Source organism: Lonchura striata, chromosome 5, assembly GCF_046129695.1.
Source record: "Lonchura striata isolate bLonStr1 chromosome 5, bLonStr1.mat, whole genome shotgun sequence".
NCBI classification, from domain to species: domain Eukaryota; kingdom Metazoa; phylum Chordata; class Aves; order Passeriformes; family Estrildidae; genus Lonchura; species Lonchura striata.
Genome location: NC_134607.1, coordinates 65734295 through 65758072, shown reverse-complemented (window position 1 = coordinate 65758072; position 23778 = coordinate 65734295). Strand labels below are relative to the sequence as shown.

Sequence of the window (23778 nt, the reverse complement as noted above, 5' to 3'; positions counted from 1 at the left end):
CCTTCTCTTTATGGATTTTATGGATGTATAGGTAATACTTCTGCAGGGAATCCCCAGGATTCTTCACTGGGGGTTTCCTGCAGAACCCCCCAGGTTATTTTCTTCAGGAAACCCCCAGAATGCCTCGCTGACTTTGCCATCTCTTGTGCTGGATTTCCAGTGCTGCTGGAGGTGCCAGGTGGGTAGAAAGGCTGTAACTGAGACTTGCTGCCTTTGGTTCTGTGCCTGTCTGTGTGTGTGTGAAATACTCAGCCAGTGGTGGAAGATTCATAATTATTTCTCTGTCTCTGTGCCTGGTGGTGCATAGCTGTATATTGATTTGCTGTAGCTGAGATGAGCAGACAATTACGATGTTTCATTACGAACACTGAATTATGGCATTAGGCATCCAGTTGTTTGGTGTGTGACAGGTTGGGAATAAATATGATAGGACATTGCAGGGAGATAGGCAGTATGTTGGGAAGGCATGGAGTGGCTTTGTCAGGGCTGCTTTATACCTAGGGTCTCCCTGAGTGCTGCAGGAGACCCTTAATTCACATTGATTGGGGTTATCTCTGCACTGGGTGTTACAATTAATTAGTGTGTCTCCATCTGATGTGATAAAGCTTTGGCTGGGTTCTGTGGGTTGTGCTGTAGTTGTATTCTGAGGTTTGAAAAAATCTGATTTATGCATTATTTCAATTGAGGGAAAATGTCCACTGGGCTGGTTTTGTGCCTTTTTATTTCCTTTTTTTTTTTTTTTTTTTTTTCCTTAGAAGCAAATGTTATTCTGGGTGGGATTTGCAGTCTCCCACATTGAAGGGATTTTTTTCTAATGCATTTTGACAAGTGGATTTTTAGCTGGAAAGCAGACTATCTCTTGTTGCATGGGTATTTCAGAGTGAAATATCCCTTGGTTTTCAACTGAGCAAACCCCAAAAGTCAAACTCTTCTCCCTCGTCCCCTCCTTCCTGCCAGCCTTCAGAGCAAGTGACTTTGACATCCTGAGTGGTTTCAGTTTAAAGTCTCTCAGTGGCAGGACTCCTCTGAGATGACATGTGCCATCCTCTGGAGGCCCCACCTTTCTCCTTGGACAGTCAGAAGAGACATTTACACTCTTTTAAATGAGGACAGCAAACTTCCAGACTCCCAGCTCAGGGTAGATTTGATACTGTTGAAATAGGTACAGTTTGTGGAGAAAAATGGAGATGTAATTATGCTATGGCTGTGCTTAATTCTGATTTTCAAAGCCAATTAAAAATATGCTTGGCTGCCACTTCAAGATATAAGCATGTCACACCCATATAACATTTCTTAATTTCTGCTGCTCTTCCTTCAATGTTGAACCTTGCTTACAGCTTCAGAGCTTACAAAATACACTGTGGTCAGTGGTGGAGGAGGCTGTGGGAACCTGTGCCAGTGGTATCCTGAGAAATGCAGAGTTCACAGTATTGGGAAATTAGCTGCTTTATATGCACATTGCTTTTCAGTATGTTATTCTTCTTTCTTTTCTTTTTTTTTTTTTTTTTGCACCTTGACTACATTAACCTTGTGCTGGCTCTGTGGGGCTGGCTGACACAAGATGGAAAGATGGATGGTGCTGGTGGCTGCCAGCAGAGGGGAAGCCTGTTTGCTCAGTGAAGGCACTAAGGCACTACCTGCCTAATTGGCTGTAGAACCCTGTGCCCCTGACTTTGTGATGAGCTTTCCTTGGCAAGAAAACAGATGGATTATCAAGAAAGCTTTGCAGAATTATAAAAGTGGGGCTAAATGTTCCTATTTTATGGCTTTTTGCAGAAGTGCTGTTTGGACTTGCCATGGTGAGGGCTGCTGTAAGATTTCCTCCCACAGTGAAAGCAGCTCCCTTCCAGCAGTCCCTCAGGCAGGATCAACACTACAGATGTAGAAAGCTCTTAACAAAGAGTTTGATCCAGTCTTTTGACCTTCAGGAGAGCTGCATTTGATCTTCTTGTGTGCCACTTGCCACAGCACTTAGGACATGATTCCAAGCTGGTGAAGAGCCCAGATGCTGTCGTAACAAGTGCCTGGATAAGAGCAAAAATATTTTGTACCTTTTACAAATAAAGACCTAAAGGTTCTGGCTTTTAGCTCCTGGGCAGAATTACATTTGGGATAAGAACACTTGTTTTCAAGTGTTTGAAGTGCTCAAAGCCAGATGGGATGGGGCTTTGAGCACCTTGGTCTAGTGTGTGGCATCCCTGCCTATGGGCAGGGAGGTTGGAAGTAGATGATTTTTAAGGTCATATCCAATCCAAACAATTTAGTGGTTCTGTGTTGGAAAGATGCTCTGAGGATAAAGTCACCAGGGTGCCCAAGCTGTGCTTCAATGTTCTGTGTCATAAGGAAGCAGATGTAAGTTAAACACTGAATTGTTGGATTTTTTTATAGACTTTGTTTTGAGATCTTAGGTCTGGAGCTGAGAAGAGCACTACAGAGTGGATGTGGACATCAGGGTTGTTCTCACCCATTTCACTGGGTGTCACCACTACCTCAGAATTTCAAATTTTCCAGTTAGGGTAGGAAAATGAACCCCTGCAGACAGATTCTGCTTTGAACATGAATTTGGAGCAAGCCTAGTGAAGCTGATTTGGAGCTTGTGTGCTGAACTTGCAGCATGCTGAGAAAACTTTTGCTTAATGGAGACTGACTTGAGCAGGGAGTAGTCTTCCCTCATATGCTGGCCTCAGGTGATGTTCCAGCTTTGGGGAGAGGCAAAGGTTTGTTCTATTCTTACAATTTAAGATTTGCCTTGAATTTTGCTTTTGTGCTTTTAGTTGATTCTCGTAGATTTTGATGTTAGGGCATGCAGCTCCCTCCCCGCTGCACGGCAGGGATGTGGAGCCTGACTGTGGATCTGTCTTGGAGCAGTGCAGCAAGCCTGAGCCTTCTGTTCTGTAAATCCCTGATTATTTACTTCCTTATGCAATGAAACTGCTGATAAACTCATGTCAGAATCTGAGCTATTGATGATCCCAAAATTGTAGAAAGTCTCTGTCTGTCAGCCCCGCTGCCAAAGCAGAAGCCATAATTGGTCTGTGCTGGTTTCAAGGTTGTTTATTCTGTTTATCTCTAACATGTTCTGCTGCCCTGCCCAGCTCTGTCCTGCAGGGCAGCGTGTGGGGCTCTGCCCTCAGTGGGATGTTACAAACATTAAATACCAGAAACTCCCTGGGCTGCATTTACAATAACGTGCCAATATCTGTCACCTACGTTGGACAGTGTGTCCCCAGCCTGAACCAACAGAAAAATGCCAACACCACAGTGAGACATGGAGGGCATGAAGAAGGAGAAAAAGGACAAGGCACACCCAATTTCCTCCATCTTGTCCCCTTCGGACCTCTAATCTAGAATCCTAAAATTTCACTTTTGCACCTGTGCCACAGTTAATTATTACTTATATCAAACACTGAGAGCTGGTAATTCATCCTGTAAGATTGAAAACTCTTTTCCATGGACAGAGATCACAGACAGTGTCTCTGGGGGCTCTGTCCAGGGGGGTTTCTGACCCCTGCCAGAGTCCCAGACCTTCCAGGGCAGCCAGAGGGAAGCCCTGGATTCCCACAGACTCAGAGGGATTTATGTACAAATCCTGCAGCCCCAGGAGCCAACGTGACACCTCTTTCAGCCCTGTGTGCTCTCAAGCCCAGGCAGCCCTTTCTGTGCTCTCTCGTGACGGTCAGCACGGTCTTGTTTCTATTTTGAGCCTCAATTGATTAAACTTCTGTTTGCTGGGTTTTGGCTCCATTTCTCCACGTTACCTGAAAAGGAATTGAGGGAGCAAAGAGCTTTCCTGAGCTATTGTTCCTGCCTGGGGCAGCTCCAAGCAGCTTGACTGCCCCACGCAGCCGTGCTGAGGGCTGGCCAAGGGAACTGGGACAGGAGGGGACTCTGGCATCTGCTCCTTGCTGAAGGATCAGGCTGAGCTGGCTTGGCAAGGACACCAGGAAAATTCTCATTGGAATCTCTGATGTCACGAGAGAGGGAAGAGGGTTGTCATTGCCCCAGGAAAAGGGTTGTAAATTGTGTTTCCTGCTCCGCTTGCTGAAGGGTATTTCCATTCAAATCTTTTGTGACCTTTTCCTATGGGAGTTATGCACAGAAATAGGAAATAGAAATAATTAAAGGGGAGAAAGAGATTACGTGGAGCTTGTGGGGAAATATTACTGCAGCTGTTTTAGGTGGAGCTTTAGGTCACAGTCCTTAAAGGAAAAGGAAGAACCTTTGGTTGTTTCTGGTTTGTCATGTGGGTGTGAATGCCTTCATGCTTTATCCCAAGTTATGTATGGTTCCTCCTGTATTTCTGGGACATCTGTATCTGCACTTCAAAGACCTGCTCTTGTCTCAGGCCAGGTTAGGGTGGTCTGCTGGCAACAGCTCTGATTCAGAGCAGTATGTGCTTTTCCTGAAGTGTGATTTTTATCTTACCAGAGCCACAGGTTTGTCTCCAGCAGCTGAGGTGAAGCACTGAAGCCCACATGGTGCTACAAATGGGCAACTGCATTGCCCCTATGATGTGTTTCCCTCTCAATATCCATGGGGATGCTTTCCATCCAGCTCTAGATCCTTGTTTCCTTGTTTCTGACAATCCTTTGTGGCTGGTCTGAACATGTGTAGAGGTTAATTAGAGTGGAGCTTGTGTATTTGCATGTTTGTTGGGGTGCTGCAGAGACAGAGGCTGCAGAGGAGATCACGAGGCTGGAGTAGCTCTGGGTGAAGAGAATAGATTTGTAATCAACAGAAAGGAACAGATGGCTTTGGTTGCAATGCCTATATTTATATTTGATGTTAATATTCCTCCCAGAGCACCAGCACTTCAGTGATATGTAACACAACTAAAAGCATCTGGGGAGGGAGGGATAAAATAACTAGGTTTTTTGAATCCCTTGAGGAAATCCAGACATGGTTTAAGGCACGAGATTTCAATGGGTGTTAGCAAGCAGAGCAGGCAGAAGTTACCTACAATCTTCCTTCAGAGCACTGTGGGTATTGCCTTGATGTGCCCATGCCACAGACCCTGAGGAGCAGTGGTGGACCCTGGAAGGGAGCAGCATTTGTGCCCAGTGCTCTACCTGCAGCAAGATGTGTCATGAAAGGAGCTCTTTTTCAGAGCAGTTTTTGGTTCAAATGTGGGGAAAGACATCAAGCCCTTGCTCTGTCATCCTTGCTATCACTGTCCTGGTGAGGTCAATCCCATCCTTATGGCATCTTCTCATGCTTGAACATGGTGTGGGATTTACTGGTGTAGTTGGAATTGCAAACTGATTAATTCTGTGAATGCAATTACTCACCACCAGCACACAGGTGGAAGATGAAAGTTAATTCTGCAGCACCTAATTAGCTGTCATTGCTGGAAGGGTTCGAGAGCAGAGACAAGATGTTTTGTTTGTGGCTGCACCATCAGGGGATCTCATGGAGCAATGGTCAGATACCCCAAACTTCCCCCAAACCTTTGTGTTACTTTAACAACCTTTTGTCATTCTGTTAAAAGATAAACAAGAAGCTAGAGTCTCCGTGGGTGTAAATCAGTGTGGCTCTGCAGGCAGCAGAGCTGTACCAAATTTTATCAGCCAAGGGGAGATGGAGCTTGTGGGTTAAGTGATGACAGAATTATCCTTGTGTGAGTTGCTATGTGTGCATACAGAAATGCACAAGCAGGTGTGTACGTGCCCACACACTCCTTATAGGTGGCTGATTTCTTTATTTGCTTGTATTTAGTGCACCTTGGAGGCTTTACCTAGACAAGAGTCATAAATGAAATGTCATCAGATCGTTAACACATCCCCGTCTTGTTAACAAATAATCATATGATTTACAGTTAAAGAAGCCAGTTGAAAGACACGCTGAGTAATATTCCAGGTCCCCTGGCATGTGCATATATTAGAAATCCATGTGATACAAAGCACAGGGCAAAAATGATTGATAGCAGGTTACAGTGCTCTTCATTACAGTGAATTAATTGATCACGTCTAGCAGATTTTCCTCCCAGTGGAATCGCTGGATATTGGACATGTCTTTCTCATTTCTCTTCTATCCTCTCTGTTGGAAACAAGCCAGACAGTTTTATACCATCATTCAAATTTATTTGTGACCTGAGGAAGTTGTGTTGCCCTTGAGACAGTTAACTTTTTAACTTTCAGCTAAAAAGTTTGCTGGTATTTTAGGACATACAGGTATGGATGTTATAAAAAGTTTTCTGATAAGGTGGAACTCCTCAATCCAGTCCTGGCAGCTGGTCCCACCTGAGAGCTGAGATGAAATGTTTTTCCTGATGCTTGAACTGCTCTTGTTTGACTGGCATCCTATTCTAAACCAAGCACACTCGAAAGATATTAACCAGCACTGTTTTCCATAATCCTGAGCAGTGGAAGACAAAAGCAAATGCTTGCAGGGAGTATCCCTTCAGCCTTGGGATGGGACTTCAAGTGACAGATGATGACAGGGATATGATAGTAGGAAACTTGAGTGGGAAACTTCTGCTGCTTTCTGTGCCATACTATTTCACATCTTATTCCCTCTTTCTAGTAGGTGCTTTTGGTGGCTTTTTTATGTATAATGACCTGTCTGAGTTAGAGAACATGTTATTAGCCTGCTGTTTTTACAAGCTATCTCCTGGCAGAAATATCCTCTTTATTGCACTTGTGACTGGCCTATTACAGAGTCTTAAATGTAAAGAAAAAAAGTGCTCCAAGCTTTCCATTTCCCAGAAGCCATGCAGACAGTGGGCAAAATACTGTGGGATTGCATTAGTAAATTCAAATCTATTTTGTGGTTTTGCTCTTTGCCAGTGGATAAGGCAGTTAATATATGTTTAAGGACTTAGCTTCTGGATTCCACTCCTGACCTGTCTCAGTATTTAGCCTCAGATAAGACAATATAAAGAGGTCAGGTTCCCAAAATAATTTGTGGAGAAATGTATCATCTCCAGGTGTTCCAAGTGAGATTATACTTGAAAGGCAGGTAAGTGAACCCTTCTCTGAGACTCCTCAAGCAAGCCAGCAGCTGATGAAGTAGGACTACACCTATGCCCATGATAACCTTCCTGTGCATTGTAAAGAAGACCCAACCATGTTTGCCAAAGGATTTCATGTCTCCTGCCATTTTTACAAGGTGCCATTTGCTACATCCATCTCATGCTTTATCTGAGATGTGTTACAGCCCTCACTCCCCTGTCTCCAAATCACCCAAGTCAAGCTATGGGGAACAGGGTGGGAGGTTTAACTCCTCCTTTCTCCTTCAGGAAAAAAATATTTTAGGTCTTAAGATACAATGCAAACATGTATCATCATGTCTACATTTCTTCTTGATGGCTTTCCTGCAAGTTGTTTTTTGTAAAGTGGGGATAGGAGGTTTTGAAAAAGGAACCAGCATTTCACCAAAGATGCAGATAAAGCACAAAGCTTATTCTCTTAACTTTCAATTTTCTATGGTCTGACTGGCATTAAAAAGTCTTTCTTTGATGAAGATTTGTAAGGCTTTGTTGCTAAGAACCAGAATATGCATTTGGAAATTCTATTGAGTGGCTTTGGAGATGTGTATCCCTAGAGACTGTGTTAATTTCCATATTCATTAAAATGTTCTGTGGTGCCTGAGAGACCCAAACCCTTGAATAATAAAGCTGTGGAAGCTGGAAAAGAAGACACCAGGATTAAGGAGTACTTTTGCCATCATTTTAATCCAGTCTAAGTCTGTATGAGCAATAGGTCACTCCTGTTCCTGATTGAAATGCTTTTCTCTCCATCTTTCTGCCTTGGCCACCCATTACCTCTCCTTCCTGTGTCCACAGCAGTGCTGACACAGTGTGCAGGGAGCTGTTCTGCTGAAAAAGGAGAAAAACTGACTTTATGATGGATCAGGTTCTTTTTAGATGTAGTGCTGACACAAGGGAAAAGAAAAATGTGGTTTGGGACAGGCAAACTGCTCAACACTTCTTATTAGCTTATTAAGCCATCACTGGGTGGTAAATGCAGTTTGTCTGGCTGAAAATAATCTTTTCGAGGGCCATTTTGTGCCATCCCGTAGAATTCTCTGATATCTCCTTCCAGGAAATTCAATGGGCTTATTTTAGAAGGGAGAAAAGTTTTTGCCTTCTCTAGAGCTTCACTTGGAAGGATGACAATGACCATTACCTGTTATTGAAACAACATCAGGGTGATGAGTTCATGAGCTGGTTAACTGTGGCTCATCCTGCTGTCCTTTGAAGTGAATGGATATCTTTTATTGACTCAACTGGGCAACAGATAAGGCCCTGGATGAAACAGACAGTGTTTTACTAGAGGCTACTTGTTTCTGCAGGTTGCAAAAATAAATAATCCCAGACACTTTCAAAGATGGCTAGGGTTGGGCTGCACATAGCTTTTTTGTGAAGTTTTATTTAAAAGAAAAATAAATTTCTCATAGTCAAAGGGCTGCTGCTGACCTGACCTCTTCAGGCTGAAAATGGTCGCTGAAAAGAAAAATAAGGTAATGACAATAAAAACTCCCCTAGCCACTACTAGACTGCTGCTTAAAGGGATTTGGCAAAGGCTGAAGAGGTGTCAGAGTGAGAAAGTACCATCTCTGTTGGAAGATGACAGCCTCTGACCTGGCTGGTGTCCTGTGAGGCTGGAGAATTCTGCACTGATTCCATCCAGAGGCAGGGTGCCTGACAGCCAAGAGAAGAACTGTTCAGAGCACAGCCCTGCAGTTTTTTGCAGCTGATGTTGTGTTACATGGGAATGCACTGTCCTTAAGAAACTATCTTCAACAAATCATGTAATAAACATATATAAATGTGCAGCAGAGTAAATGTGATTTCTTGGAGGGATGCAGCCAGCCCTTGAGGCCAGCCATGCTCTCTGAATCTCTTTATATGCTGAAATGGTACCTTTTGGGCCGCACTTTTCAACAAATAAACCCTTCACCCCTAGATATTTCTCCGAGCTCTTCTGCTCAGCTCCCTGGCTGATGATATCTGCTTCATTAGCTGCCTGATGAATGGTCTGAGTACATTAGCATCGTTTTATCGAGCCAATAACTACGAGCTTCACCCTGCAGAGCTGTGCAATATCCATCACTGGGAGGTTGCTAAAAGGTTAGGCAAACTTCTGTCAGGAATGGTTTAGGTGTGGGGGGCAGGAACATGGACTAAATGGTTTCTGAAACGCCCTTCTAACTCTGCAATCTCTTAATTTTAAACCCTGATGTAGTAATACACATGATTTTTATGTCCAGCATCTCTGGGAAGCTCTGGAGGTGGGCTGGAAGCTGTTCAGAGGCTGCACCAACACATTCAAAGTGTCCATGGCGGCCCAGCAGGTGACAGCTGGTGCAGCAGGAAGGATCAGCAAGGGCTTGCCCCACCTAACCTCAGGCACTTGTGTGGAAAGGAGTCTATCCAAACTCTGCAGCTGTGGAGGGACAAACGGATGCAGTCCCTGTGTCCTGCTCTGAACATCTGGGATATGCTGGAACCACCTCCTGATTATCTCTCTGGTGCTCATCATCCCATGCTGCAGCAGGTTCACCAAGAGCAAAGGAAGTCCTTTGGCCTGGTTTGTGTGAGAGTTCAATGCCTTCTTCATTTCCAGTGGGACGCTGTATTCATCCAAGCACTTTTTTATCAGTTGTTGTTGGTAAACATTGCTAAGGGTTGTCCCTGTCTTTCTCCTGCTGACAGAGCTGCTCGTGGCTCTCTGAACTTCACCCATCATTCTGCAGACATCTGTCCACTGCAGGTCACTCTGCTCACTGGCCTAGGACTGGACATTTATTTTAACACCTTTGGGTTAGAATTCTGGTTTAGATTTAAATAGGTTATATAAAAACTTAGTAAAATGTCATTTATTCTGATTCCTTGCAAATATTGATGATATATTTTTGCTGAATTCTGGCTTTCATTCAGTAAACCTCTTCAGTTCATCTTTAATTTGCAGATGGCTTTGGCAGTGTTCCAACCTCAGCTTCTGGTGATTGAAACCTGGTGCTTGAATTAGATTTAAGATGCAAATAGCCTGATTTTGAGAAAGTCTGAATATATGCAGCTGCCTTGTGAAGTTCAAAGTAATGCATTAGGGCTGGGATTCTTACTGCCAAAACAGCCTCAAATGAATTAGGGGTCCAGAAAAGAGAAATGTGGCAGAATACACATAAATGTCTTTAGGAATTTGGGGATTTAGGAATAATTGAAAGCCTGGCTCAAATTTTCAGCTGAAAATCACTGAAATAAGTAATTTCAAAGGAGATTAAAGAGGAATGTGCTCATGTTGGGGAGGAGTGCAGAGCTGGGCATTAGGTCTGGAGGAGTGATGTGACAGCCCTGCTGTCTCAAGGGTCTGTTGCTTCCTCATGGGCTGGGGTGATAGGAGCACAGAGGGGCAGCAGGGATATTTGGGATAAAATTACAAATAATGAGCGTGGTAAAAGAGGAGGAAGGGCTAGAAGCTCAAACCTAACAAGAAATGGGAACTTGCCTCTCTTTTTCAAGGCTCGAATTAGAAGTGGCTGATAAGCAGCCCTTGAAAGCTCTGGAGTTGTCTCAAAGTGTTGAAAGCATAGTCCCTGAGTGTGCTAGTGCAATGGATGCCAGACATGGGAAACAGCCACGCAGGGAGAATGCCACGTCTCTGCATCTGCTGTCTTTTGGGGTGACATTTCTTGGTGTAGCAGGGAAGTGAAAATGTTGACTCATTTTCATTGAGATTAGTCTGGGAGGAATCGCATCAGTGCTCAGTGAGGTTGGGTTCCCTTCTTATCTCTGCCTGTAGCCATTCTTTCCTTAAAAGAGGCTTCTATTTGTGAGGAGGGCTGAGGGTTTTTTTAATAAATACACAACTAATCCCTACTGTACATGTAAATATAGACAGCACAGAGGACTGTAAAGATTATGGATGCCCCTTTTGGCAAGCAGGATCTTTTAATAGCATTGTGTGCAGTTAATCGGGTTAAGCAAAAGTATCTGCAACAAGAAATCCATGTTCAGGGGAGTAAGTGTCAGACCTCTTGAGAGTTTTTGGTTAGTAATATTTGCCAGGTAGCATAGAAGAGTTTTTTTGGGTTGGTTTTTTTTTTTTTTTTTTTTTTTTTTAATTGTCTCAGTGTTGTCTGTGTTGGAAAACAACAGGAGTAGAGCAAACTGTTAAATTGCAGGAGCCTTTTGCTATTGTGTTTCATAACAGGTATGGTAAATGCTCTTTGCTCCTAGGCTTCATCCAGTATTTTCTGCCCAGACTGAGTGTTCAGTGCATTGGGAACTGGTTGCAAGGCCTTGTGCCCTCTTTGTTCTTCGGTTCTAATTAAGTGGAAGGAGTGCAAGGCATCTCCCATCTATGTGAAACGCAGGAATCAAGAAATTGGTGCAGAAAAATAGGAAGGGCACTGAAGAGGGTGCTGCTCTTTGTTATGGAGAAAGCTCATTGCTACAGGGGTTGTCTGGAAGAAAGCTCTCTAGTCAGTGGAAAAGAAAACAATACTTGTAGAGTTTCAGAAATGCCCTGAAATAGGCATTTACTTTCAGACAGAGGATCTGTGCCCTGAAAATGCCGTGTCAATCAACTCTTGTGGAGGACTGTGAGATGTCTAGCTCAGATCTCAGATGCAGAGATCTGGAAACATCTCACATTACATGCACTGGGCCTGGGGACTGGGGAGCTGGGCAAGGAGGGACACTTGGTACCACTTAAAGTGAAGACAAGAATTGTGTGAGATGAGGGTAGTGGAGCTGCAGGGGACACGGGGTGGGACACTCCTTGCTGAAGTCTGCTGGAGCTTTGCACAGGATGTGTGCAAGGGTGCTGAGCCCACACCATTGATCCTGCATTGATGGGTTTTGAGCATAGGGTGCTGGGAAAATTCTGTCGTGTTTTCCTCCCCCAGCAGAGCTGTGACCAGTGCACCATCTCTTTGACGTCATGTGCATGCACAAGGGCTTCTTTTTTGTGCAGGGTGTCCTTCAAAGAGAGCATGTCTAGGTCAGAGAGTTTCTCATTACAGCTTTTCATGGTATTGCTGATGTGATTTCACTGATTCTCCAAGAACAATAAAGCAAAATTCAGCACAGGGTAAAGCAAACAAAAAAGATGCCTATTTTTGGGAGCATTTTTCAGGTTACTATTAACCTTTCATTTGAAATTTAATACTGAGGACTACACATTGATCCTGAGCGGTTTCTTGGAACAGCATCAATTTTCCATTTAGAAAATTGCATTTTTTCTAAGTTTAACTCTATGTGGGATGTTGTTAATTTTTTTCCTGAGAGGCACTTTCCAATGGAAACTTCCTCTTTGGGTCTGAAATTCAAACCAGTTCTGTCAAACCCTAGGAATTATGATCAATAAACTAGGAAATGCTATAGGAAATTATAGCTGAACTAGGGGAGGGACATATTTGGAAGATGAAGGTCAAGTGCAGAAAAGTAATAAAACAGAGTCAGAATTACAGTTAAAATTAAAACAGGCCTGTGGCCAAATGTATAGATACTGTATGTGTGGATGATAGTGGGAAGAAATATTGAAAGCAAAGCCAAAGTAGTAGCTGGCAACAGAAAACATCTGGCAATGGATTTGCCATGAATTCACTTCAGAGAACTGGTGGGTGAAGAAATTTTTCTGTCATGGGATTGGAAGTAGACAATTTTTAGTGTTCCTTTCAATGTAAGCCATTCTATTATTCCATGTGGAAATCCCAAAATTTCTCATTTTTCCAAGAGGAACAAAGGTGTTGTAAATGTGCCACGGTGCTGTGGTGGTTCCATGGTCAGCCTTCTATCTTTGGAAGTTCAAACTCCTGAGGCAGATCAGAAGCTCTGAGCCCGGTGGGCAGCACAAATGGGCAGTTTCCAGGAAACATTCCTGCAAACATTGTGTGTGATGGAAGCTGTGGGTGCTGCAGCCCAGATGTGCTTCCAGCTCACAGGGATGGATTGAGAATTTTCGGGGCCTGAGGGCACCACTGTGGCTGTTAAACCAGTTTGAGGTGCTGGATCATGCTGCTGAAGCACAGGTTCCTGCTTCATTCACCCACCATAAGGAGCCACGCTGGTGAATTTAAAGCTGGAGTTGGGAGCTGCTGCCATGCCTGTGGTGCAGCACAAATGTATTGTGGTTATAAAAGATGGATACAGCTGGGCCCTCAGTGTTTGCTTCATAGAATCATTGAATCACAGAATGGTTTGTGTTGGGAGGGGACCTTAAAGATCTCATGCCAAACCCTGTGGCAAGGCAGGGACATCTTCCACTGTGAGTTTGTGGGTTTTAAGTTGGGCAACTCTTTGAGTGCTTCTTTGGTGGGGGGAAACTTTCTTGAAGCAGATCTTTGTTAGGAAAAGCAGACTCACAGAACTTTTTCGGTCTTCAGGTTCTTGTTTTATTGTTATCTTATCATGACTTCAGCACACTGCACCCAGACTTTGCATTCAGGAAAACAGCACAAAAATGGCTAACAACCTCGTGTTGCAAGGCCTTTTAAGTTTAATAAAAAACTAAACTACCCAACTAAGAAGTGACACCTAGATTATTTCCCTTTTTAACCCAATAACTGACTCCTAGAGACCCACAATGCAGATTTTTCTACCTAATTACAAGATACCACTTAAACCTAAGAAGAAGAAGGAAGAAGAAGAAACTCAAGACAACACCCTGTACCCTTTATCTTGTATCTATCTACAATATGCTAAAAATCTTAACACCTAAATTTCTCACCCATGTGACATACTAAACTACAATTTATTTGACACTTTTGTGGTTTCTACTTTACTTTGAAGCTATGGAAGTTTTCTCCATGAACGAGGGTCAAAGTCAGTGCTTTCTTGGGAGTCAGAGCAGCCCTGGGCAGACAGGGAGATATTCCCCTTGCCCTGGGTTCCCACATTCCATGATCCCAGGTTCTCAAAGCCCCATCCAACCTGGCCTCAAGCACTTCCAGGGATGAGGAATCTACAGTTTCTCTGGGTAATTTTTTTTTTTCAGATTTGTTGCAAGAAGGTTGGAACTAGATCTTTAACGTTCCAGCCTAGACTATTTTGGAATTCTGTGATCCTCTGACTCTAAGAGAGTAGCATTTGTAGCTGGCAGAGATTTTTGGAGCTATGCATTTGTGCGCAATCAAAGGCCAAAGTTAATTTGAAGAGTCCTCAATACAGTCACTTAGCAGACAAACAGCCCTGTCCATAGAGGTGTTTTCAGACAGAAAGCTCAGTTGAAATTCAGATAGAAAACAAACGAATAAAAAACCCCACCCCAATCACTCTTCCACAAAGGAACTGATCATAGTACACGGAAAAGTAATGGAAAACCACAGAATTCTTTTTTTGCTGTACAAACTTTTTGAGGCTTTTGGCTCCTCTGTGGACACAGCTACACACAGGGATGGGATGATCAGAGGGAATGACATGAGTTGGGTCCATCTCTCCAGGAACCTCACCTGGCTGGTTAAAGCAGGAGTGGGATGTGGAGGGATGGAAACTTGACTCATCTGCCTGAATATGGAAGGAGAGCAGAAGCCTTTTATCCTTCATATTTTTTGTTAGTGTCCTGAATTTTAAATCTCTGTTGATAGTTGACAGTTATCCAGCCATTAGCTGGGATGTTTCTTCACTGCATGTGTCCCTCACAGCTGCCCCACTTTTGGGACCTGCTTTGGCTGCAGAGGGATTGCATTGCTGGCTCAGTGTCACTGAAACATGCTTTGAGAGGAAAAGAGGCTATGAGAGCAACCTGGATTGTTGACACCAAACTGCTCGCTGTAATTTTTTAAAATCTGATATTAAATAGAAGATGAATCTGAAAGTAAGTCAGAGTCTGAGCACTTCAATATCCTTTTCTTTGCTTCACTCCAGTCTTGCATATTTAATTTAATAGATACATTTTTTTCTTATGTCATATGAACTAGGAGATGACTATTACACTTGTGTATTCTGGTTGCCTTATGGCAGATTACATACTGAGATGATTCGGGAATATTTTTTTAAAGTATTCCTGAAAGATTGCATAATGAGATGAAAGGGGGAAAATACATATTATAATTGAGTATATTTGTAGAGTTGGCAGGGTGTTATATCATATTTCCTGTGTTGCTCTGGGTTTGGTTTTTTTGAGACAAATAGTTTTTGTGCTGCGAGTTAGGACTCTAAACCATTCATTGAACTACAGAGATAATTATTCAGCATGAAAATATTAATTCCAGAGAAATCAGATTATTATTTGCACCTGGATGCAAAATAACAAAGGCTTTAATGATGTTTAGGTAGAACTTTATTAACATCTGAATATCTCTGGAGAGCTATGGTAACAGTAGGAGAAGTATTAAACTCAGTATTGTTTGTTTTTCTGCAAGTAAATGAGGAGAATTGGAAGTCTTCTCCATGCGAGAATATTTGCAGGAATTAACTAATCTACATCAGAGCCAGCATGGATCAACTCTTGTCCACCTGGTCCCCCTTCTTCTGCTCCATCATGTACAATGTCAGTTGCAAGGAAAGGAGCAGGAGAAGACTCCCCCTAAAATAATCCCTGTGTGCACAGAGTAGCATCTCCTAGGGCATCAGAATAAGGGCCTGATGTCTGCAGTGATGGCAGGGAGGCAGATTTCTGCTGCCCCTTGGGTGGGGTGTGCTGTAGTGAGAGTGAGCAGCAGCTGAAGAGCTCTTGTGCTTGGGCTGCAGACATGGCTGCTGCCTCCCCTCCTTGGTTCATGGCCAGTGCTGCCTGGAGAAGACACAGAAATTGAAAAGAGCCCACCAGACTTTATGGATCACCACACCAGGCTGCTCCAAAGCTTCTTAAACATCGAGCCTGTGGCTAAATTTTCCTTGGTACCATGCTTTTTGGTGGTACTTTCATGGGCCAGGAAGGGATGTGCAGTGTTGGAGGTGGGGTTCCCTTGAGGAAATGAAGACGACTCCATCCAAGTTAAGTGGCTCGTTTTCCTCTGTAGCCAGTGGGGAGAAAGAAGTGTTTCTAGGATGTATTATCTCCTTGTCCCCTCTGCAACTGGCATCTAAAATAGATAACCTTGGTTAACTGCAGAGGGAGCTGGAGGTGGCTTTGTCCATATGGAACCATCTTATGGAGCTTGCCAGGGTGTGTCATTTGAACATGGGTCTGTTCCCTCGGAAGAAGGTTACTCACCATTTCTGCCAGCTCCACCCAAACTGGTTGAAGAATGAGATGTTGCTGAGGTTTTTTTTAATCATAAACTTCTGGTCTATGAATTTGAAAACAGAGCTATACACACAAAACTAAAAATGTAATTAAATGTGACTCTAGATTTTATGTGGGATCTGAGTCAATACTATTAATAAGACAAATAGCTAATATTCTTTCCTAGCTAATGCTAGGAAGTTTCTTACTCTTTTTCACTGAATCTACCCAGGGCTTATTTCAGTCCCAGCAACCACAGGACTGATCTCCCCACACGCCAAAATTCTGCCTTGAGGTACTCCTCAGAGCTGACCCTGGATGACATTTTCAGAGGTATCCCAATACCAGGTTTATCTGCCCTAATTTGCCTGGGATTCCTCTGATGCTGACAAAGAGGGAAAGGCACTTGCAGGAGGAATCATTATATCTATCTTACACATTCAGCCTATCATGGGATGACTTGTACTCAGGTGTGGCTTGCTCTATTGATCACAGAGGAAGCCTCCTTGGCTGCTGTAGATCAGATACTGTGATGGACAGAAATTTTCCACCAATCCTGCTCTAAGAGACTGGGAAAAATATTCTAGTGGAATCTGCCTCCTGTCTATCAAGTGCTTTTGCAAATCCCACCTCCTGCCCGAGCATTTGTGCTGCGCAGCATCTGATGAGAGCCGTGCTTGCTCTGTGATGATACATGGCACTCATCAAAGCTGCACAGCGTGTTCCACGCCAGCCACTTCCTCTCTGGTTTAATTACAACTGAGCTTGCTAATCCCAGTCTTGATTAATGAGCTTAATATGCAAATGTTATGATGAAACTGAAACTCTTTGTAATTGCTTGCAGACAGATTACCACTTTGAGTACACGGAGTGCGACAGCAGCGGCTCCAGATGGAGGGTGGCTGTCCCGAATCCGTCAGCGGAGTGCTCTGGACTACCTGACCCTGTGAGAGGGAAGGAATGCAGTACGTTGTGACTTTTCATTTTACAGACTGCTACTGGCTTTTTGTGCTATTTACATTGTAAATAGGGCTGTCACTGATGTCTGGAGTTTCCCTGAGTCGTCCTTCCCCTCCAACCCAGCTTTCTCTCTCCTGGAGATGTGGAGCAGGGATTGTCTTTGCAGTGTATCCATGAAAGTCACTGCTACAGATACCCTTTTATGCTGATTCACAGACAAGGCACATCTATCACAGCACCCCCTGAAGAGCTGTGGTTGCTTGCATTTAGCTGCCCTGCTCTTCAGTTCTGCAGCTCTCCAGTCATTTATAGCTGTATTGGCCAAAATGGTGACCACCAGTGGTCAAACTGTATTTGCATAGTGTCCACATTCTCATTACTTCCATTATTTAGCTAATTCATAAGCTGAATGCATGAGGAATGGTAAATGTCTTATTTGCCTGAGTATTTTTATGATGAATCTCCTGCATTTTATTTATTTATGCATTTATTTTTTAACAACTTGGAGTGTTTTCATATCACTTGGTTCTGCTTTTTTTTTTATGTTGAAACACTTCTTTGCATCTGGGGGATATAAACAAACTGCTGCTCTGCAAACACATCCCTCACTGTTTCGTAGCTTCCCAGTCTGAATATTCTTTCCCATCACACTTTGCTCTAGCAATTCTCTCCACAAAAGATCCTAGCAGTAATTTATACCAGGGGGTATAAATTATTGTATCTGACAAACAGGATGAACAGTGGCAACATCTTTTCAGTTCTATTGCAGCAGATGTCAGATTTATTCACTTCTGACTCTGCTCCTCTAAAGGTTTATTTTCATTTCTCTGTGTTCCAGTGTGAGGTACATAAATGTTTTCTGTAGCAGTGTTGATCACTGTAAGGTGTCTGACTGCTTACAAGCATCATTTGAGAATATGTCATTCCTGGTATTTGGATTTAGTTTCCAGGGTTTTAAATGTGGAATCTCTGTATGTCCTTAGGATGTGCTTTTTCAATTACAGAAATATAGACCTGAGAAGCACCTCAGATGACCCCCTTATTCACCCTCCAGCCCAAATGGCTGTAGTAAAAATGACTGTCATTCATGGCTGATATTTGGCTGGATTGTTTTCAGTCACCTCTTGTGATGAAGAGCCCAGAAGCTCTCCAGATATTTGCTCATATATTTAGTTCTTTCCATTTTCCTTCCTGTTAAAGATTTTTCTGCTGTTGAATGTCCCTTGTAATACTGCAAGCCTATCACTTTTTGCTGCCTGCACTATAAAGGAGCAGGTAGTTTTATTTCTTCTGCTGCACAACCACTTTTGGTGTACCCTGGAGGACATAGGTATAACTATTTTTTTGTGACATACATTATTTCTTCTTAAATCTTGTGATAAATGGTCTAAGTCCAGCAATGTTACACTATCCTCAACTTTCTGCTACAGATTTTGACAAATGGTTCACTTCCCTCTTCATCTTCTATTGTTTGTGCCTCTTTCTGGTCTTAAATCAATTCCAATGAGAATTCAGCTGGTTTATAACAATATCTGGCCCCTGCTAGACAAGGTGAAAAATTTTCTCAGTAGACGGGCTCTGATATTATACACCAAAATACTGAATTCTCTTAAATACACTGGAAAACTCATCTCCTTCTTGTAGAGTTGCTGTTAAATCCCACAGCAATTCAGCTGGTTTGAGAAGCAATCAGATATTTGACTTTTTTACTGAAGCCCTCAGATCCCATCTCCCAGGGCTCTTGGAGTTCTATCTCTTTTTTCCTGCCTGTAGTAAATTAATTGGCAGCAGGGGCTGTCTGGCTATGTTCTGATGGCAAAAGTAATTTTAGGTTTTCTCATGTCTCAGTCTTTCAGCTTTTGCTTAAAGAATGACCAATATTTCAGCCTGAAAACATGAATATGTCAGCAGCAGTCGGTCACTGTAGGAATGTGTAGTGAACAACTTTCACTTTCAGCTTGGTTAACATAGTGGTTTTTACTGTAAAATATTTTAACCACCATAGAGTTTGGCTGATAGTCCATTGTCCAGTGTGTGGGATAAACTGGGAGAGGCACCTTTTGAAAAGTGACTGCCCCACAAATCTCTAGAGTTTTCACATGGGGGTCTGCTGTTGATGATGAGTTGTGTTGAAGATGCTGACAGGTATCTCCTTGCAGTCTTGTCATATTCTCTATGCTGGTGGCCTCTGTCTCATCTGAAAATACAGCAGCTGTACCAAGGACATCTTACACTAAAAGCATACATTTCTGCAGCCTAAGGAATACAAAATGTTCTGTATCTGAGGCTTCTACAAGTTGTGTTCTTAGTGGATTGTGTGCAGAGTGAGATTTGTGCTGCAGGCTTGGCCAGGCCACATTAACAGCTCCTTGGGATGCCTTCCTTCTCTCTTAGGCCTGGTGCTATTTTATCCCAAGGTCTATCAAGAAATGCCAGAACTATGCCATATCCTCTGAGATGAATCTTTCTGGTCTTTCTACTAAATTTATTCAGATTCTTGTACATCTCACAGGTCCTACCCTGTGCCAGGACATAGGAGCTGGGGCTCATTTTAGCTTTTGGTAGAATCCTGGAGTCCCCTCGGGGTTCTCTTTGGTCCTTCAACCTGCAGAATCAGGGCCTACAGTAAAATCACACTGGGCAGGACAATTTCCAGCTTCCTCCTTCCAGAGGTCTGCTATCTTCAGAAGTTCTGTTCAGCATCTATTAGTCCTGAGATACCCTGTGGCTAACTATGTCTCTGCTTTTAAGAGAGGGTTGCACGTGTATAGCAGTTGCAGTTGTGAAGCAGCAGGAGCTCTTAGGGCTTTTTTTAATTGTTTCCTTGAGGTTGGTAGAGCTCTCAGTGGACACAATGGTATGAGGGAATCTGTATGAGAAAGTGAGTGTTTTTGGAACACATCTGCCATCACTGCTGACTTCACAATGTTTGCAGTTGTTTTCATCTACTCAGAAATGCTGCTGCTTGAGAATATCTGCCACTGATCTTTACTGCTCCCTGAAAAGAGAAGTGATGTGCAGGCTGTCATTAATTTTGAATCCTGAGAATACTGTGCCAACCTCTCCTTCTTCCAAATGCTCAGCAGTCGCTCTCTTTAAATTGTGCCTGAACTAGAAATTTGAAAGATGGTATAACAATATGTTAAATGTCTCCTGCGTTGTAAATACGTCTAGACTGTGGCCTCCAGTGGAGTGGAAAGACACTTGAGATTGCTAAAAATGTGTTAGCCCAGGTGCTTCCCATATCTGGAGCAATTGGACTGTGGCATCAGAGCTCAGTCGGTGTCTTGAGATGTGCTCATTTCCAGGATGTTGTGTTTTACTGCTTTCCATTTGAGTGAAACCATTTAAAATTAGGTTGGATGCCTCTGTGCTCTGCTGCATTTTGAAGCACACAGTGACCTGCAAATCACAGCTGACTGTGTCCTGCTGAGCACAGCCTCAACATTCCCTGAAACTGCTGTAAGCTCCAAAACCTGCCAGAATTCTACCCTGTTTTTGAGTCTTCAGAAGCTTAATCAGCACAGTTTACCTGCAGAGAAGACAGTGTCCTCTGAGAAATACTCATGGGGTGTGTAGTAGAAAGGGCTGTCATATTTTGACTGCTTTGTGACCTGGTTACTAGGAGAAGGATTTTTACACTTTTTTCTTTCCATGAGCACAGAGCAGCACAATGATCCACCTTCCCCTCCTGCTACCCTCCTGCCCTCCACATCTCTCCCATGTAGGTGGTAGGTGGGAAGGAAGGAGGCTCACATGAGAGGTTTTTGTGGTGCTATAGGAAGTTCTGCTATGCAGTGACCCAGATATGTGAGGGAAGCTGCAGCAGCAGCTCTGCAGTTGCAAGGCACTGGGACAACATGCCCTATTCTGTATTTCACTCCCCTCTGTTTTTTTCTGTCCTCCTTGCTCTATGGAGCTGCAGTCATCACCACTTTCAGCCCCTGCAGCCTGTGTTTCCCCATTCAGTGTGGTGTGGTACCTCAGTGGGGTGGGATAGGTCTGGACAGGCCATGGCATGGCCACACCAGACTGCTTGGGCACCACTCTCAGGTTTCTGTTTGTTCAGAGCTGAGTCACATTTTTGATGCTGCCACATCATGGTTGCAAGGGTTGCATTAAACGTCCAGAAAGATTTTGGCTAGGGAAAAGATAATATTTTTTACTTCTAGAGCTATTCTGGCTCTCCTCTGCTTCCCATTTAAGGTATCCCCTCTGGGCATCTTCCCAATACTGTTCTGAAGGTCAGGTACATACATGGAGGTGGGAGTGACAGACAGAGAGCCTCTTTCAGCAGAATCCAGACCTCTGAATCACTCCTGACAGTTGGGAATTTGCTTTACTAATTTGATCTCTTTCATTTTTAATTACCACAGATCTCCCTCTGATCCCTTCATGAGTCTGATAGCAGCAAGGGAGTTTAGCTGATAAGTATCACTGCCATCAGGGCAGTTGCTTGGCTTTTAAAATGGAAAATATTGATGGCAGTCCAAGGGAGCAGCTTGCTTTAGAGCTAAGCCCTTTCCTGCACCCCCTTATGGCTGGGATCTCTGGGAGCCCTTTGTTTTGGTGTGGGGCTATAGGCAGTGTCTAATGGGGAGTTTTTGGGATTTGGCAGTGGGAGCAGCACTTGGCATGGTGCTCCTGCTAACACTGCACTGCAGTCTGTTTTTGTGGCCACCATCAGGCTCTTCTGCCAGCCTGACCATATGCTGCATGTTTTACACTCCAGAGTCTGAATTTGGAGCCTTCCTTCCTTCCTTCCTTCCTTCCTTCCTTCCTTCCTTCCTTCCTTCCTTCCTTCCTTCCTTCCTTCCTTCCTTCCTTCCTTCCTTCCTTCCTTCCTTCCTTCCTTCCTTCCTTCCTTCCTTCCTCCCTCCCTCCCTCCCTCCCTCCCTCCCCCCCTCCCTTCCTTCCTCCCCCTCTTCCTTCCTCCCCCCCTTCCTTCCTCCCCCTCCAGTATAGCCCAATTACCTGGTTTAGGGTGTGCCCAGGTGCACTGATATTTTCATCTCAGCAGAATTGTTGCCCAAAAAGAGCTTAAAGTTCAAATTTTGACCTCATATTCTTTTAAAATATTAACTCTCTTATTCCACAGAATATTAGTTATTTTTTTGCCATCCTAGGCAAGAATAGGTTGTACCTTATCTCATAAATGTCTGCTCATTTTGTAGTGCTGTGTGCATAATAAAGAAACTATAGTGAAAATAATAGAACATTTTTAAAGGAGTTGGATTTGCTGTGTTCAAGAGGAAAAAGTGCTGATAGGGTTATTATTAGAGTCAGTATCAAAATGCTAGTTGTAATCAGGAAGATTTCTTAAGAAAAGAGACAAAAAAAGAGTTGATAATATGGAAGAACTTGATCATGTTATTGGAACAGGATGTCCAGGGTGGTGGTGGAATCACCATCCTTGCAAGTGTTGAAAAGCCATTTGGATGTGGCACCTGTGGGCATGGTTTATTGATGGAGTTGGCAGTGTCGGGTTAATGCTTGGACTTGATGCTTTTAGAGGTCTTTCCAGCTTTAATAATTCTGTGATTCTGTGGCTCTGCTCAGCAAAGTGCACCTACACCTGGTGCCACTGAGGTGGGAGCAACTTCTTTGAAATCAGAAATGTGCTTCAGTTTTGAAGTGAGTTGTGTGAGCCTGTGCCAAATGAGAAATGTGAAAAGCTCCACTGACTTCAGAAAATAGACTGTCCTCAATTACAATGGGCTTTACTGGAGTCTGAGAGCAAAATTTGACCTGATTTATTGCTACTGAACTGTGTTTGTTGAGTGTATTCTAACTTGTGTAATCTGCTCCCAGGATACCACAGGAGGAGATTCGGATCTTCCTGCTAATTGCAGTCTCAATTAGGCAAAATGACCTTTTAAGGCTGTACACTTTATAACACTTTAGGGCCATTTAAGTGATCAGCAGGAGTTCTAGCATTTTTCTTTCATAACAGAAAACTTAAATGAAGGTTTTGATATTGATGTTCTCTCAGTCTTTGGTAAAGTTGAATATCCCAGGCAGGTAAAAACTGGGTCAGTGGGCATCTGTAAATTTTGTGTGTACACACATATTAATGCAGGGCTGCCATGGGTCAAAACTGTTCAGCTAGCAGGGATGTGCACAGCACAGTTTGAGAGTTGCTTTTGATGGGCTGTGATTTAGCAAAGCACTTGAGCAGATGTTTATTCCTGTTCCTCTCAGAGCATCCTTGATAGTTGGTGTTCCTGACTCCAGTCAGGTGTGTGAGTCTTGCTGGTGGTATTAGGTTTGAAGCTTGAGGCTAGACATCATGGTGTTTCCATGTGGATTGATGCCCTGGGAGATACCCCAGTTTTACAAGTATTTTTTCCAGAATTTTTACTCTGTGCATGAGCAAGACACTGTCCTTGTGGAACAAGTCACATTGTTGGCTTTTTGAAGCACAGATTTAAAACAAAATAGGTAAATACTTAAAAAGCTGAAGAGTTTGCACAGAACCCTCAGCACTTAATTATCTTCTCTTGGGAAGAGTTACTGGGAACTGCATGTTTATGTGTGTACTGAGTTTATGAAGGGAAAGGTTGGCCTTAGTGTCTTTTGATGAATTCTTCACCTTGGTTGTGTACACCATGTAATAAAAAAGTTAAAAAGAAATTCCTCTGAGTCACTAATTTCTCTTTCAATAGGGAAGCAGCTGTCAAGACCTTGAGATTTGTTATGGCTTGGT

General features: G+C 43.3%; 1 protein-coding gene across 1 annotated transcript in view; it reads left to right on the top strand.

The window, feature by feature from the left end:
• The window catches only part of ELAPOR2 (endosome-lysosome associated apoptosis and autophagy regulator family member 2), a 94844-nt gene that overhangs the window by 31920 nt on the left and 39146 nt on the right, over positions 1 to 23778 (top strand). The window contains exon 2 of the mRNA XM_021531029.3: positions 16957 to 17077. Coding sequence (XP_021386704.1) covers positions 16957 to 17077 — 121 coding nt within the window. The remainder of the gene's footprint in view (positions 1 to 16956; positions 17078 to 23778) is intronic.